This window comes from Asparagus officinalis, chromosome 7 (genome assembly GCF_001876935.1).
Source record: "Asparagus officinalis chromosome 7, Aspof.V1, whole genome shotgun sequence".
NCBI lineage: Eukaryota > Viridiplantae > Streptophyta > Magnoliopsida > Asparagales > Asparagaceae > Asparagus > Asparagus officinalis.
In genome coordinates, this window is record NC_033800.1 from 136061658 (window position 1) to 136078382 (window position 16725).

Here is a 16725-nt window from a genome sequence, read left to right on the forward strand (position 1 = left end):
GCATTTAATGTGATATTTGAGATCATCAAGTAGTTCATGTTGCAAGTATATGATTATCTCATGTTTAACCGGATGGAAGCCAAAATGACAGAGACAACTGAAACTTCATTTTCAGTCAAAGTTCAATGATACAAACACAATCTGGGGAAGAAAACAACAAACATCCATGAAAAGAAGAAAATGAATTGTGGTGTAGCAAGCAAGCCGACAGAAATTTTTTAAAAACTAATATAGGAGAAAGATGAAATTCTAGCTTCTACTCTGAGCTGAATTTCAAGAAAAATATATGAGACTGTAAAATGCATACCATTTCCTTGCCCGCCAATCTTTTCCAAGTTCCAGTGGTTGGATAATAGTGCAAACATGAAAAGGAAAGCAAAGAAAATCAAAAAAATTAGATCAGTAACCTGACATTCAAAAGAAATCTTAGTAGACAGATAATATTTGCCCACAAGATAAAGAAGCATGCATTTGGTCACCATATGCACTTAGAAAATGAAGTTATTATCTCTCCATATTTAAAGCATCTTTGCAAAGCATCTAGTATGTAATGCATAGACACAGACGTGACATCTGGTTACATCAATACTATATATGCTAAGTAGATATGGACTCACAGATATGGAAAATGATAAATGAATACGTTGGATGTTGTGAAATATTTTAAAGTTGTTTAAAACCCTTCGCTTAAGAATCTGTCGATAGAATGCATCTACAAATCAAACTGAGTTGTGAATCATCACCCGTATAGTCTATTTTGTATCTTCTTTACCTCAGAGATGTTTGATATATCTATAGATTACAAATCTTAGGACATGTGTGAAGGAGCATCTAACATGCATCCACCAAGCATTGGACTAGCCAAGCATAAAAAATGTATCTGAGAAAGGTACGACTCCTTCATCCACGCATCCATACAGCCTGGCATGTATATGATATAAAGTAACCCTAATTACAGTGCATGCCAAAGAAGATATTGACCTCATCCTTGACATAACGATCAGCAGGCATCTAAAGACCATGAGAGTAAGTCAAGCAATGCACATGAGAAGAACAACCATACGACAATTAGATACCTGTTCAATATCCTCCTTAAATAATATGCATCCATATGTTCTAATATGTTAGACATTATGTATGACTTCCACCAGAAGTTCACTGCAATGGTCACATTATCACTGTCCACTTGGTGAAACCTGTTGAAAATAAAATTTCGAATAACCTATACATAAGTTAAAAATGATAATATATTTCAACCCAAAAAACAGGGTTTTGGAGGAAAAAATAGATAAATTACCAAAGCATATTACATGACCATGATAAAGAGTTGAAAAATTTCCAAAGAGATAAAAATAATGAGACAAATAAAATATAAGCATAACCAGAAAACATTACAAATTTGACTATATTTTTGTGCACAAAGTATACATCATTATAAGTAAATTACACAATAAATGTGCACGAAGGTTTTGTTGGTAAAATACAGAAAGACTGCATCAGCATTCCCCGATAAAGTAAATAACAGATGCACATAAGACTTTAGCCACTATCGTAAACCATCAAACTAACTGGAATTAAGTTCAGAGAAAAAACTTCAATACAAATTTCAAGATTGTTCCTCACTGATAGCTCTATACAAAAAGAGCTGGGGAAAAAACACTAAACTTCTTTTTTTCATCGAGTTGCATGGAATCGGATTCGTTCCGGTTCACGGGACAGGTACAGGAGACGAGTTAGCCACTCATTAGGAACCGGGTACGAGGGAGTAGGCTTATACGATAAGCTAGAGAATGTAGTATGCATTAGGTTTGGTTCTTAAATGTAGTATGCATTAGGTTTGGTTCTTATATGATAAGCTAGAGAATGTAGTATGCATTAGGTTTGGTTCTTAAATGTAGGAATCAGAGGTTTTGCAATAGTCATACTTAAGATATATACCAGTTGATAACAGTAATGGTAAAAGAACCTTGAGAATTATGTTGCAATTAAAGTATATATACCTTATTTGCTTAATTTTTCACATCTTTTGTTGTTTATTCTATTGAAAAAGAGTTATTGATCAGCAAAATCTTAACTATTTGAATTCTAAATCGGGTTGCTACTTGCTAGAGATAGTGAATCGGGTCGTGTTCCACCATGAATCCAGGATGATTGAATCCGGGTTGCGGTTCGGTCTAGCGTCCAACGTTCCCAACTTCTATATTTCATCCCATTCAGTGAACATCAGTATCATTCGCTAATTACCTTGTCAAATATTCAAATATAGTATAAATTTTCTCATGGCGTATTACACATCTTTTTATCACATTAGTTTGCAAGAAGCGCGGGCATGCTTATACCAAGAACCAATAAGGTACTATATCAAATGTGGCATTTTTTCCTTCTTTTTAGTTGTTGTTTTGTGCCTTCCTTTTTTCCTCATGCACTGTAATTCTAGCCTTCTAGGTTTTAATTTTGCCAGCATTATTTAATACATAGTGTTCAAATAAAATCACATATTGATATATCACTAAGCATGATAGCTGTTCATTTGACATAGAGAAGCATAGGTTTCTAATTGAGATTTAACGTGTCACTTCAGGTGACAAGAATAATTCACATAGTAGTTGACATATGGAGTACTGGGATTAGCTCATACAAGTCAGTGTAGGAGCAAATGTCCTGAATGCCAACCAGTTAAATTTAAGTCAACTGAATACTTCAAAGGTCTTACTTGAACTAGAAAAAAGACCAGTAACAACTTAAGTTAAATTGGCCAGGTGCTTCACACTAAGTTACTGTGGCCTTTAGTTGTTTCCTTCAAGATTATAAGTTTCAAAATGTAGTCATAGATCATGAAAATTTTTTGAAAATCATGAACTTTTCTTTTAAAAATTAGTTATAAATAGAGACTGCTGATGGAGGCCAAAAACAGTGCCAGCAAGAAAATAATAAATGGGTGACAAATAGCATAACCCTAATGAGCACTTACCAGCCTTCAGGAATAAATAGAGCATCCCCAGAATGAAGAATGATCTTTTGGGAATATTCCAATGAGTGTTCACTTCTAGGATGAACTAAAAGATCAGGGTTTTCTAAATCTACTGCACTGAGAAATGGAGGGAATATTAGAAAAAACTGAAGTTTCAAGCTATGCAAACATTAATTTAGAATCTAAAATCCAAAATTTTCAAAAGATTTCAAACTCACACTATGATGGAGAATATTGTCAAATGTATAAATTGCATATATCAAAGTATAGATACCTGTGGTTGGAAGACTCTCCGTGTATGGGCATTGGATATAGAAAGGGACATGCAGAAGGTGGCCACAAAACAACTGAAAGAGCAACCAAATAATCACAAAGGTTAATAACTATCATTAACAACAAGTTAATAACCATCATAAACAATAAAAAAAGTTATATTACTAACTATATAAACTGAACACGTCAAGCACAAGAGAAGCATTTTCATATGCTCCTATATACACCATTGTGAATTTCTATTATGGATTTCAATACCATTGAGATGGGAATACGGCCTTACCAAAATATGACATTTTCTGTAGTGTTAGGATTTTTTGCACCCTTAGCGGGCTGCCATATCCCAAAATCATGATATGCAGTTGTTATAAGATATATGATAGAATCAATATGTTAGTGAGATCCAATCTCTTGGGCTGATTATCCCTATCTATAAGGATTTGGTAGCTAACTGAATGATCATATCCCTTAGTTGAAGTTCCCCATATAAATAGGGGTAGAGCGCTCATATATGATACAAAATTCAAAATACTCAAATTGGCAAGGGCTCAAGAGAATTGATCGGAGGTTATCACGTGGGTCGTGAATAGTGCAGAGGAGTCTCGTTGATCATAGTTCCCTCCACCATCAAGATCCGAGTAGGTCATCGCTAGCTGCAGATCAGCACCGATTTGATATATAATTTCTCCCCACTTTCAACATGGTATCAGTCTATCAGAACATTTGGCATGTGCTTTGATCTATTAGCTGTGATGGATTATCTAAATTAATTGTGATCTAAATATATATCTATGCTTATTTAGATCTGAAGGTTTTAATTTATGGCTTGATAATCCTCTTGTTACCGATCAAATATCTTTGATTGGTTAATCTATTATCTTTTTATTTACTTAAACAATTAGTTTTAATTGGATGATAAATGTGAGTATTTCTTTATAAGCCGACACTACATGGCTACAATGCTATGATCCAAGATTTTAAATGTCGGAAGTCAGATTCATGTTGGACAGCTAAAATTTATGTCAGATAGCGAAAATTTGGGATATGTCGGGGGACATACTAAACATCAGATTGCCATATCAGATGGATGTCTACTCAATTTTGGTCACCAATATGGACTGCACTTGTATTGTTATAGCTTATCCTACTTGCGTTGAGTATTCAACATCAAGACACAAGTTTTTCATTTCTCGAAGGGAAGCAATGGAATATTATGCCAACAAATAAACAAAATACACATTGTCAAATTAGAACTTTTAAAGTGACTTGCATAAAATTAACATAAAGTGTTTGACTTTGGATTGATTTCAAGCTACAGTTCAAACTTATTGTTTACATCACGCTTTTATGAATTCGCAATTTCAATTTATAGAGACGAAGATGAACGAAAGGAGATCATGGCGGATAAGAGCGCAACATTTTTAAGCTCTAATCTGTATTATATGCTATCAGGTTACTTAGGAACAAAATTAAAAAAAAAAGAATTAATCGGGTTTGGGTTTTCAGTACTAAACCCAAACCCCAATACTTGTCAACTTAACAAAAAAAAGTCGGCCGATTTTTCAAGACTGAAAATCAGCCGATATATCCGCAATATCCCCTTACATGTCCGACATAGACCTCAAAAATAATATCCGACTTGAAATGGTCGTATCCGTGTTTGCTCTAGCCTCCGATCCGACATGTTAGCCATCATGTTCGACATGTCAGCCGACATTTAAAACCATGTTTTGTTCTGTTCTGTTTTAGATCACATGCTTCCTAATATAATATCCTCCTATGTGGTTAATGAGAAAAAGAAAGTGATCTCAAATGCAAATATCTTGCTGCACAAAATATTCCAAGTTGATATTTTATTATTAAAAGGATAAAATGATTGGAATATGCTTTGCCCATATTTGAACTCAGGACTTGTGTGTTTGAAAACATGCAGCTAAAACCAGACCATGTCCCATATTGGTTAATATTGTTTTTTTAGTAACATGTGTTGCTCACCACCAGGCCAGGTCTCATATTGGTTAATAACGTTTTTCTTTAAAATAAGAATATATGGTTGTTTTCATATGAAGGAGACATTTAAATTTGTCTTGAGTCTCATGCATTGGTGGACATGTACCAATGTAGGATGTCATTTTTGTGCTGTTTTTTTTTCAGATAAGTCCCTGCATTTCTATCTTTTGCTGTTTGAACACGAAAGCAATTTTATTATTGACCTGTTTTGTAGAAACACCCTTGTAATTGCTAAAATGATATTTTGATGCAAATAATAATAATAAAATAGCATGATCCCATGAATTTGCAGATTGATCCTAGTTTTTTGTTGTTATTATATTCCAATTCTGTATATATGTCAATGCTACATCTTTTGAGGGTTTATGAATAGATCTTTTGTATATGTATGTATATCTTTTAGATCTATAATCCACTGGTTAAAAATATTTTTTTGATCTTGTTGATGAAACCCTAACATCCAAAATCCAATCTATGCAAGTCTTTTTTCAAATTAAAAATAAAGGGTCTAAAATTCAGAAAAAATCTAGAAATTTGGGAAATTCTTAAAATAAAATAAAATTTTTTTTATTTTTTTAGGATGGGTCTGGAGAACAAATTAGGTTTGGGATTAGTCGTAGTGAAATTAGTAACTTTAGCTCTTAATTAAATCAAAAATGCGAATATTATAGAAGATTTATATGGGTCTTTAGAACATCACGGTAGCCTCGGGGAGCTCCGTTGATTGTACTAGGCCATATTGGGTCAACTATAATGGTTTGCTCTAATGGAGTTAAGGTCTTATACATGTTGTTGAACCTCAAGGAGTTCCCCCAATTGTGCGAGGACTTGATTGTCTAGATTTACGTATGCTAAGTTAAAGCAATGGACTTGAACACAACAATAATAGCCTCGGGGCTCTTTTTCATTTATGTCATTTCTGTTGGCAACTTAGGCGATAATTTCATTTAGATTTCTAATGAATTACTGTAAAAATCAATCCAACGCTCCAGCTGCACCGACCTACAATACATAAAGAGGTGTTGTGTTGGAGCACAAAAAGGAAGGATGTGGTATATGCGATTAAGTTCACAGTGATTGAGAAGATAGTAAAGACGCTTGAATCACGCTCCTACACATAGAAATTCCCAATTTACCCTTTTGACTAATGCGGGCATAGAATGAAAATATAATTTGAAAAAGGACATCATTGCATAGGATCGGATCTAGTACAGCGCATGACATGGCGCTTTAGATAAATGGACATAAATGAGAGAAGTGATATTTGATGGAAGCTCTAAAACTCCTAAATATACCCTAAAATTTTCAGTGAACAATAGATTATAGATTTTCTTAAATAATTTGTCAAGCGATATTTGATTCCAAGCACATCGAAATTTTGGTCTCGCCACAATGATCTTTCGAATATTGAAATTATATTTTTTGCAAAAATAAAATAATAATTTTGGCTCATTTAAAAGCAACCTAAAATCCAATCTTATGTGTTTGTAGGTCATGGCCCCAAAACTATAATTTCTAATATCCTCAAAGGGCAAAAACTGAATGGTGACAACTACAACATATGGCATCGTAAGATTCGGTATTTGGTAAATGAGGGTGATCATTTGACTGCTCTAGATAAAGAACTTGAGGCGTTGAATTCAGAAGCCATTCTTCAAAGGCAAAAGGGTTACGTCGCTTAGTCAAAAATTGGATCGCAACGTTCAGTATTTGATCCTGAGCTGCATGGACGACGATCTCATTTGTCAGTACAAAAAGAATCCTACTGCAAAGAAAATGTGTGAAGCTCTGCATTAGGCTTTTGGGTTGATCCCATTCACTGATCTACACACACTCAGTCTTCGTTTTGACAAGTATAAGATGGATCCCACTCATGGGATTAAAAAAATCTTAGGATTATGTCTAACATGATCACACAACTGAGTAACCTAAAAATAATGAACAGCAAATTCAGGCTATTATGATCTCGCTGTCAAAAACTGCAAAGTGGGACAATGTCAAGGGGATACTCCTTCACAAAGAGAATATGAAGACATTTGCTGACCTAGAAAAACACTTAGTCTTAAGGAACAAAGTGTTATTCTGGAAGAAGCTGAAAGTTCAGTTCATAAGGTGCTATGAAAGACGCGCCCCCCTAGGAAAGAAACTAAGCCTAATAAGAAGGCTCGCGCGGGAAGAGGGCTGAAAAGAAGGAAAAAGCCAAAACGACATGCAACAAATGTGGAATCTTGGGACACAATGTACATGTATGCACGCAGCGTAAAAAGGTATTCACTCCATCTGTAAATGATGCATTAATTTGCAGCCTTATTTCTTTTTTAACTATTATTGATTCTCCTCATTTATGGGTTGTAGACTCAGGATGCTCAGACTGCATAGTCGAACAAGGATGGATTTGTAGAGTATCATCGTGTGTCGACGAAAAGCGAGCAATTCTTCAAAGGAATGTGGAAACACTCGGCTCTCTTCCTGAAGTCTCGCATGCCCCGAAGATTAGGCAGAAATTTTTTTTTTTTTTTTTTTGTCTAAGTCATCCAAGTCATTGCATTCTGGTTATGAAGTTCGTTTTGAATAAATGTTTCATTATGGGGACATAATTGCTACATTGTTGGGCAACCATTTTGACGATTTATTTTTCATTAATATGAATAATTTTGTTGTAATTGCCAATAAATACATAGTTATTTCTATGAAAGTTCTGTGAAATGATTATGGTATATGGCATGCTAAATTAGTACATATAATGTGAGAAAGGATGATCCATCTAGCTCGAGCAAACTTCTCAGTTTGCTCGCTAAGGTCGTCTTTCCTACTTGTGAGCCTTGCCTTGCCTTGCAAGAAAAGCTATAGGAGAATCATTTGGAATGGCATATTATCTTCCATTATAATCGGTCCATTTTTGACATTTGTTGTCCACTAAGTATGAAGGTTAGGACTGGAGTCTCTTACTTCACTATATTCAATATACAATCAAGTCTACCTAATCTCCCATAAGTATAAAGCACCAGGTTACTGTCAACACTACTTGAATGAGGTTGAGAATCGGTTTGACAAGTATGTAAAAGTGTTACAAGTACGTAAAAGTGTTACGAATTGATCGTGATCGAGAATATCTATCTGAACAGTTTAAGGAATTGTGTGAGAAGAAAGGGATCATCCGACAAATAACTACTCCCTATACTTGGCAACAAAAGGTGTGGCGCAGAGCAGGAATAGAACATTATTTGACATGTAAGGTTCACGATGGCGCAAGCGAATTTATTCATATCCTTCTAGGGAGATGTGATATTGACTGCAGCCTATGTACTAAATTGTGTGCCTTCTAAGGCTGTTGATTTCATACCCTTTGAGCTTTGGACGGATGAAAAACCCGATTTGAGCAATTTATAGCCATGGAACTCAGCAGCTTACATGCACACCACATCCCATCCACATGGGAAGTTAGCCCCAATGGGGGAAGTGCATATTTATTCGCTATTCGAAACATTCAAAGGGTTACATGTTCATTGGAGCACAAGTTGGAATAACTCCTGAGATCGAGTCATGCAATGCATAGTTCCTTGAGAAGGATTTCCTCATAAGGGGGAGATGAGCTAAGACTTTGACTTGTTTGAGATGGAGGAAAGCGCACTAAGTAACCCAGTTGAGCATGAGGACCAAAGTCCTACGCTTCCTGAAGACAGTGGAAGCGGCATTCCCGTAATTAATCATGTACCATCATCACATGAAGCTCAAGAACTCAGACTTAGTAATCACCAATCTTCGTCGTCATTTTGAGATTGAGAGGGAAGCATGCATGGTGGCATCGCATGATGTTGCGGATCTAAAGTCTTTACATGAGTCTCTCTCTGGCCTTAATGCGGAGAAATGGATGGACGTCATAAAAAATGACTAATGTTGTCCAAAATAAACAAACGAAAATAGATAACAAATGTCCTGCATTCGAATTCTATTGGTTGTTTGATGCATGCAATGATGCTTACTCGCGTCGTATTTGCTCCAGCAGCTCAGCTGGACTTGTGCATCGAATGATACACAAGATTATTTCTTGTGCTATAGACACTCAAATTTGTGACTTAAAGAATACACAAATGATGATTTTATGATTGGCTTTTATGACATTCATTTTATTTTTCTCTACACTTATCTGTTGATGCTATAAAATAGTATTGAATCATTTTAATAAATAATGAGCAAAAAAATGAAAGATGTTCAAACAGGTTAAAATGATCGGCTCACTCACATGAGCAGTCGCCTTTGGCGCTATGACTAAGCGAGCAAAGACGAGTGGCTATGAGAAACGTTATAAATTGCTTTGATAGTGAGCGGCATAATGAGTTGTGTTGATATTGAGATGCATTCATGGACGAGCTATATCGCCTCAATTAAGAATCGATATGAGATCATACTTGAAAATGATCGACTCAACGAACGTCCCAGGTTCGTTGCAACCTATTCAAAGAAAAAAATGTGTTTGGGCTCTACTTAGGCACAATGATGCGCTTGCTGAGTGGGAGGCAGACAGGCCTAAGCGAGAAGGTCTCGCAGATTAGGTCAAGATTTGCATGACGTAGAGACGCAACATATACTCTCCAACGGAGCATTACTCCATCGTGGCATGCGGTCCTACCACGTGAGTTGGGTGACTTACATGACTTTAGGGTAGGCGAATGGATCCCTTATTTGCTATCGTGTGAAGCTAAAATCATATAGAGCATATAATTTGTTCCACTTGTACCACTAGTGACATTCAACTATGTTGTAAAGGTTTGGGAGTAGTGTTGCTACTTTGACTCCTCACCTACGGCCATGATAGATTCGGTCTAAAGGAAGGTAATTGGAAAAGCAGCTGATCTCAGCCTGAATCAGCAATTGTATGAGGAAGATCATTAACACTATCTACTTTGGTAATGAGTCTGCATCCGAATCTTTATTTTTTATTAAGTGTGGATCTTGCCAAATAGTTTCACGGTAGTCGAGTATGCTTTTCCTAAGAGGGATAGAAGATACTCGGACTAGAGATGTGTTCACAGTTTGATCTGGGGTAAACGAGACTAACTATACATTTCTTTTCTCCGAGGGCTCAATGTCTTTATTCTCGCTCTATAAAAGGGTTTATAGTATGGAACCCGTTGATCACAAGTTTCTCGATGGTCGCACAACACGGCAGTTGTATGGACCTTTGATCAATTCAGAGCATTGCGGCCCACTTTTAGGTCGAGTGGGAGTATGTCGCAATTTTGTACGCTTTTAGTGGGCTGCCATATCCCAAAACCATGATACATGATATGCAGTTGTTATGAGATATATGATAGGATCAAGAGGTTAGTGAGATCCAATCTCTTGGGTAGATTATCCTTATCTCTAAGGATTTGGTAGCTAACTGAATGATCCTATCTCTTGGTTGAAGTTCCTCATAAATAGCGGTAGACACTTCATATCTAATACAAAACTCAAAATACTCAAATTGGCAAGAACTGGAGAAAATTGACCGGAGGTTGCTGTGTGGGTCGTGAACAATGCAGGGAAGTCTCATCCATCATAGTTCCCTCTACTGTCAAGATCTGAGTAGGTCGTTGCAAGTCTCATCCATCGTGGTTCACTCCACTGTCAAGATCCGAGTACGTCGTTGCTAGCTACAGATCACAGAACCAATCCGATGTATAATTTCTCCCCACTTCTTTCAACATATAGTGAGGCTTGATGCCAGAGCTTCAAATGATACTACCATAAAGACCAAATTACTTGTACATGAAAAACTGAAGATGTTCTAACATTGAGCACAGCCATAAGTTATTCCAACAGCATCTATAGACAAGATAGACTATTATATAAACAATACCTTGTTTAGAACCAGCAACAATGCAAAGCAGATTATGGTATGGATCATAGTGAGTGCTAGACCTGGATCGAGCCTTGTTCATCCATAAATTGATAGATGTCAATTCCTTTGCCCTGACAAATACAGGCTATGCCATTGAAAGAAAAAAGTCAGGCAAGATAAATAAAGAACACATTGACTTGTCTTCAGATTTTTATTTTTATTTTTTTGTGAAAAAAATTCACATATATAAATGGTGAGGACGATGACCTCTAACATCACAAATTTACACATCTTGACAACAAAGAGTTTGCACAGGGAACAAATAGAAGAGAAGGGAGTCGAAATAAAAAGGTGTAAAAAGATGCTCACACCGTTTGTAAGTCATTGCTCAGAATTCCCAATGGAGACTTGTCTTTACTTTCATTACTGAAAATGGGTACCTGTGAAAGAAAATCCCTAGTGTCAAATACGAAGAAAGTTTGTCTTTGTATCATGAACGAAAATAGCAGTCCCCACACTGCTTTTGAGAGTACATGCAATTTACATTATAAAAAATGGGGGTCATGATAATTCTCTGTCTGAACCTAAATTATTATTAATTCAAGCCAGTCATATCCTCAAGAGTTAGAAAAAGTATACAGATGCCATTGAGGAATGTATCATGGTTTACCTGTGCAAGATATATTTGATCAGAGCTATCCAATGAAGTTGAACATGATTCTTCAGAATGCACCTGAGACGCTGAGAACTCTTCTTGTTCAATGGTGGAACTACTCCTCATATCCGCATTTTTTTGAACATAATGTTTACAAGAGGAGATGAAGGTGCCAAATGGTAAAGAAACCTACCATCATAAAATTAGTTAATATACAGAATTCTCAGCAACTCAAACTACGTCCCAAGCTTCGCAGAGCAACATCCATAATACAAGCCTTTGCCAGAAATTATGACAGACTGAGAGGTATGATTTGAAGATAGGACAGATCAATAGAAAAAAGTAACAAGTTTTGATTGGTTATCAAACTGAGATCGACTTTATCCAGTCGTGCCAGATTCTTGCCCAAGACAACTATGAGAAACATAAGAGTTACCATAACACATATATAGCCAACGGAAGATAGGCATCACCATGCAGTTTAAACCACGAAACCAAACGGAGAAAAAGAAAGGTCATGTCATTCTCAATATGAAAGGTGAAATAATGAATTTTCTAATTAGGAACAACCTCTTCGCTGAGCACAAACCAAGATAAAGGGCCAAATGTAAATTACAGTTACAGATATATACTCACCCTCTCGTGGCTTTGAACATCACCATAGAAAACTGGAGCAGAACTTGATAGCATAGCATCCACAGTGACAGATCCAATACTTTCCTGCATTTCAATTATTTAGGGCTTATGAGTCAATGCCAAATCAAAGTCCAATGAATTTACAATACGCAATACCACAAACGTGACTAGACTCTTGGATTACCTAAAAAGCTTCTTGTTTAGATAGCTGAACTACAAACATTTAACTCTATAGGAAGTATTTGGCTATTTGAGCAGAGTCAATTAGGCCATCAGTTCCCTGACTTCAATCATTGAGCATTCACCTCGTATGGCATTGAGCCACTATCGAGGCTTAGCTTGTTCACCTAGCTCTTCCTCAGCCAATGGCTTTTCCAGTGGGAATTTTGGAGGATAGACCCTTCATGTGCCCATCCACATCCCTGGTTCTCAGGAAGACATTTATAATCCCTTGCTAAGAAACATGGACAGTACTAGAACAGTGTGACACAAACATGTAAGCGGGTTATGATACTTTCTTAAGAAGTGGGGAAAATGACATGAAGACACTACAGCACATTATTGTTACGCGTAATAATAAAGTAATTCATATATGCATGCATAAATAGACATTTTCATGCATACAACTAGACAGTTCTTTATAATATTACAAAATTTATAATGACTACATACATGCTCAACATTAGCCTATCATAATTTTTTGCAAAGAGTGAATAAGTATTGGCTCTTCAACTTTCTATAGAAAAGTTGAAAATATTTGAACTTGCCATAGTCTTAATACAGGTCAATATTTGTTCCGTCCCAATTATCTTCATACAGGCTACATGTTTTTCTACTATGTAAGAAGCCTTAGGTTGTTTGTGCACAACAATTATAATTATAGTCCATGTTAGATACTAGTTTAAGCATTTCAAATTCAGGTAAGTGACTCATATCAACCCATTTTCAGTTTCTGGATCTGCGCATGTCTCCATTTGATCAAGCTCAAGAATTTCCAACCATGGCAAGTTTTATCAACAGCGAGATTCTTAACAATCATTTATTTTACTTGAACGGAGTCATATAGAGCTTTCTTGATAACAACTTGCACATAAGGCAATCAAGATCCAATAGAGAACCGCTAAAACCCTAATCTATTCAGCTTCGAACCAAAACCCTAGTGTAAAAGTGGGAGAGATACCTCCAAGTAATCGAGGCCTCCACGGGCAGGATCCCACCTTGAGATCGCCTCCCAGTTCCTGATAGCCCCTCTGAAGACCTTTAAACAGTAGAAATTTTTAGGAATTAAAATGAGAAGCTAGGGTTTTTTTTTTTTTAAGGAGAAGATAGAATTTCAAAGGATTTTGCTTATAATTACAGCGGGAACATTTCTAGGCTCGATCGTGGAAGAGAATTCTTCGAACGAAGGGATGTCATCGAAGTGCAGAACCCGCAGAGAATCGTCCAATTTCGCCATGGCTGCAGCTGTAGCTGCTGTTCTCACCGGATTGAACAGAACAGAAAGGGCGGAGATCAAAGAGCCGGGCCCAAAACCAGAGGCAGTTGATTGGGCCGTTGCTAGATTGGTCTTAGAGCAAGTGCGGACAAATTTTCAAAACCAACCGTTTTAGGAATTTAATTGCAAAAAACGACCGTTTTCGATAATAATTGCAAAAACCGACCTGTTTTCAGCCCAGCGCTGAAAACAGGTCGGTTTTTGTAAAAAAATTCTCCGAAACATCACGGGAGTTCAACTCCCGTGAAGTTTATGGAGAAATTAAACTTCACGGGTATAGGCGTATAAAATTGCTTATAGATCCCTTAGCTCAGCTCGGCACAAACCAACGAACCAACGAGGCGACGAGATCGACAAATCGCACGCGAACAACGGAATGAATCCACCCGCGTGCAGAATCAAGCTAACGAGTTGAGGAATCAACGAGTCATCCAACCGAGAACAGACTCGGACGAATCACGATCGAATCAAGATCAGTTTCGGACTCGAACTCAGAAGCGGATTTACTGCCAAATCAGGAATCCGACTTACTGCCAAATCAGATCAACCAATCAGAGTCTCAATCAACCGAATCACGGACAAAACCGGAAAACGGACACAACTCAAAAACTCGGAAAACCCACACCCATAGGTGGCTCGGCACAGTGTCGGCCACCCAGAGGTGGCCGACAGTGGCCGACGGTGGCCGACATTTCTCTTTTTGCGGGCACTGTCCTGAGAGCCTATAAATAGGCCTAGAGATGTTCATTTCCAGGTCGAACTTTCAAGAGCCGAAACTCTGCCGGATTGAAGAGCAAACTCAGAGTTTTGAAGACTTGAAGACTTGGACGTACAGATCTGATCCAAGACTTGAAGACTTGCACGTACAGATCTGATCCGCGGCGAGCACCTACGTCAGAAAAGGCAGGATTTCGAGAGGAGGCAAAGAACAGATCTGAGATCTACACGATATCACACTCCGCGACCGCAAAACAGGAGCTCGTGATTTGTTCACAGAGGAGAGTTGTAATTTTTCTTTATTTTCTTTGATTTAGTTGTAACCGGATCTATAAAAGACCGGATCTTTGTAACCCAAGATGACAATCATATCAATGAAAAAGAAAACAGTTTTCCACGCGAACAATCTGGCGACCACAGTGGGAGCCGACGATCTCGCCAACGAGATCGATGCGTCGCAGCCGCGGATTGCAATCCCGGTCGTGGAGGAGGTCGAGTACGAGTTCGACCAAGCCAAGTTCGAGGAGTACGTGTCCTCGTCCGGCTCTATCTCCCCCCGCAAGTCCAAGAAGTTCTCCTCCGGGAGAAAAGCTCGTTGGTTTGAAGCTGCTCGGGAAGCCCACGAAGCTCTCAACCCAACTGACGCCGAAGTTGCGTCAAATGAAGTTCCACCGACCTCCAATCAGGTCAACCCAACTCCCGCCAACGCCTCCACTGTTCAGGGCGTTGTGACTCTCTCAAAGAGAGCCCGCCAGAGGCGTCGTCAACGCCTTGCGCGGCAATTCGCTAAGGCGATGGAGTCTACGGACGGATTCCGCTACCACGCGGAGTTGAAGAACAGAAGAGGCAAACAGCCTCAACCACCAATGAATGGCGACTCTTCCAAGCCGCCAAAGAAAGAATGGGTCCGCGTCAAACGGAACCGTTCGACGCTCGAGGAGCGTATTCGCAAGCGCCGCGCGATGTCAGCGCAGGCACGGGCTCAAGCTCAGGAAGCCCGTAGAAAGCTGCAAAAGGAGGTGGAGAAGAAGCCACCACCAACACGCCAAGTCTGGAAGCCTAAGTCTGAAGTGGCGACTCAGGCCAAAAAGCAACCAGTGCAGCCTTCTAAGGAAGGTCAAACTCCGGCGAGTCAACCAAAGTCGCCGTCAATCCCAATAACTTCTCCGGGAGATCATGCAGAGTCATCCCGCAAGAAGAAACCAATTTTGGAGCGCCTCGGTCCAATTCCTGACGTGAGAGGCAAAGCTCCAATTCACGAGCGTTTGGGCCCGATGAAGAAGCCCAGAACGACTCAACATACTGGGGGTCGCCATCACCTCCAGCATGACAAAGAGCTCAAGGCAGCTGCGCGCACCAATTTGCGCATTGAAGTCCAAGAGCACGCCGAAAATTCACGCCCAAAAAGGCATGTTTTGAGGCGGGTAACCTTTGAAAGCCCAAAGAAGGCAAGTCACCCTCAGATGGAAACATTATCATCTGATAGTGATAGTGTTATACCTGAGAAGGCGTGCCCGCACACGATAGGTTACTCTGACTGTCAAAATGACGAGTTGTACTATCGTGCTGGGGGTACGAATAGAACCAGGAAGAGGAGTCCCCGAGAACAGGAAATTCAATGTCCCTGTTCCAAACTCATTCGGGCGGTATTGTCTGAATGCAATTGCATTAAGGCGGTCCCCGAAAGAGTTTCAGTTTTTGAAAGACTCAATGCAGAAACGCCAAAACCAAGGCCTAGGCGCTTCCAACGAAGAAGAAGGGTGATTGAAGACGGAGAATTTCCGAGGGTCACCACCAATATGACCAGCAAAGGGACATCGGCACGGGATGATTTCGAGTCAATTCTGAAAGCCTCCCGGCCTAGAACCCGTCTGCAGTCCGGAACCATTGAACGAGCAACCTATGGTAGGATTCGGACAAGACGCCCTTCAGAAGATGAAGAATCTGATGCCGGCTCCGCGGTGGCATCAGATAATACAGTATCCAGCGAGGGACAACCCCGCGAGGCCCTGATGATAAGTGCGGAACAGATGGCCAAGATGCTTGAAGACGCTTTGGCTAAGCAGAAAGAAAGTTTCAAATTTGAGATGGAGATGGCCATGCAGCAGATGAGAGAAATGCATGACCAACAAATCCAAGCATTA

At 38.7% G+C, this 16725-nt stretch overlaps 1 protein-coding gene across 1 annotated transcript in view; it reads right to left on the reverse strand.

The window, feature by feature from the left end:
- LOC109848110 (serine/threonine-protein phosphatase 7 long form homolog) overlaps positions 1-13920 on the reverse strand; it is a 34553-nt gene extending 20633 nt beyond the window's left edge. The window contains exons 1-10 of the mRNA XM_020417443.1: positions 13727-13920; positions 13550-13627; positions 12370-12453; positions 11749-11922; positions 11450-11518; positions 11097-11223; positions 3246-3318; positions 2972-3088; positions 1077-1196; positions 308-326 (exon numbers count right to left, since the gene is read on the reverse strand). Of these exons, the coding sequence (XP_020273032.1) occupies positions 308-326; positions 1077-1196; positions 2972-3088; positions 3246-3318; positions 11097-11223; positions 11450-11518; positions 11749-11922; positions 12370-12453; positions 13550-13627; positions 13727-13825 (960 nt within the window). The 5' untranslated portion in view covers positions 13826-13920. The remainder of the gene's footprint in view (positions 1-307; positions 327-1076; positions 1197-2971; positions 3089-3245; positions 3319-11096; positions 11224-11449; positions 11519-11748; positions 11923-12369; positions 12454-13549; positions 13628-13726) is intronic.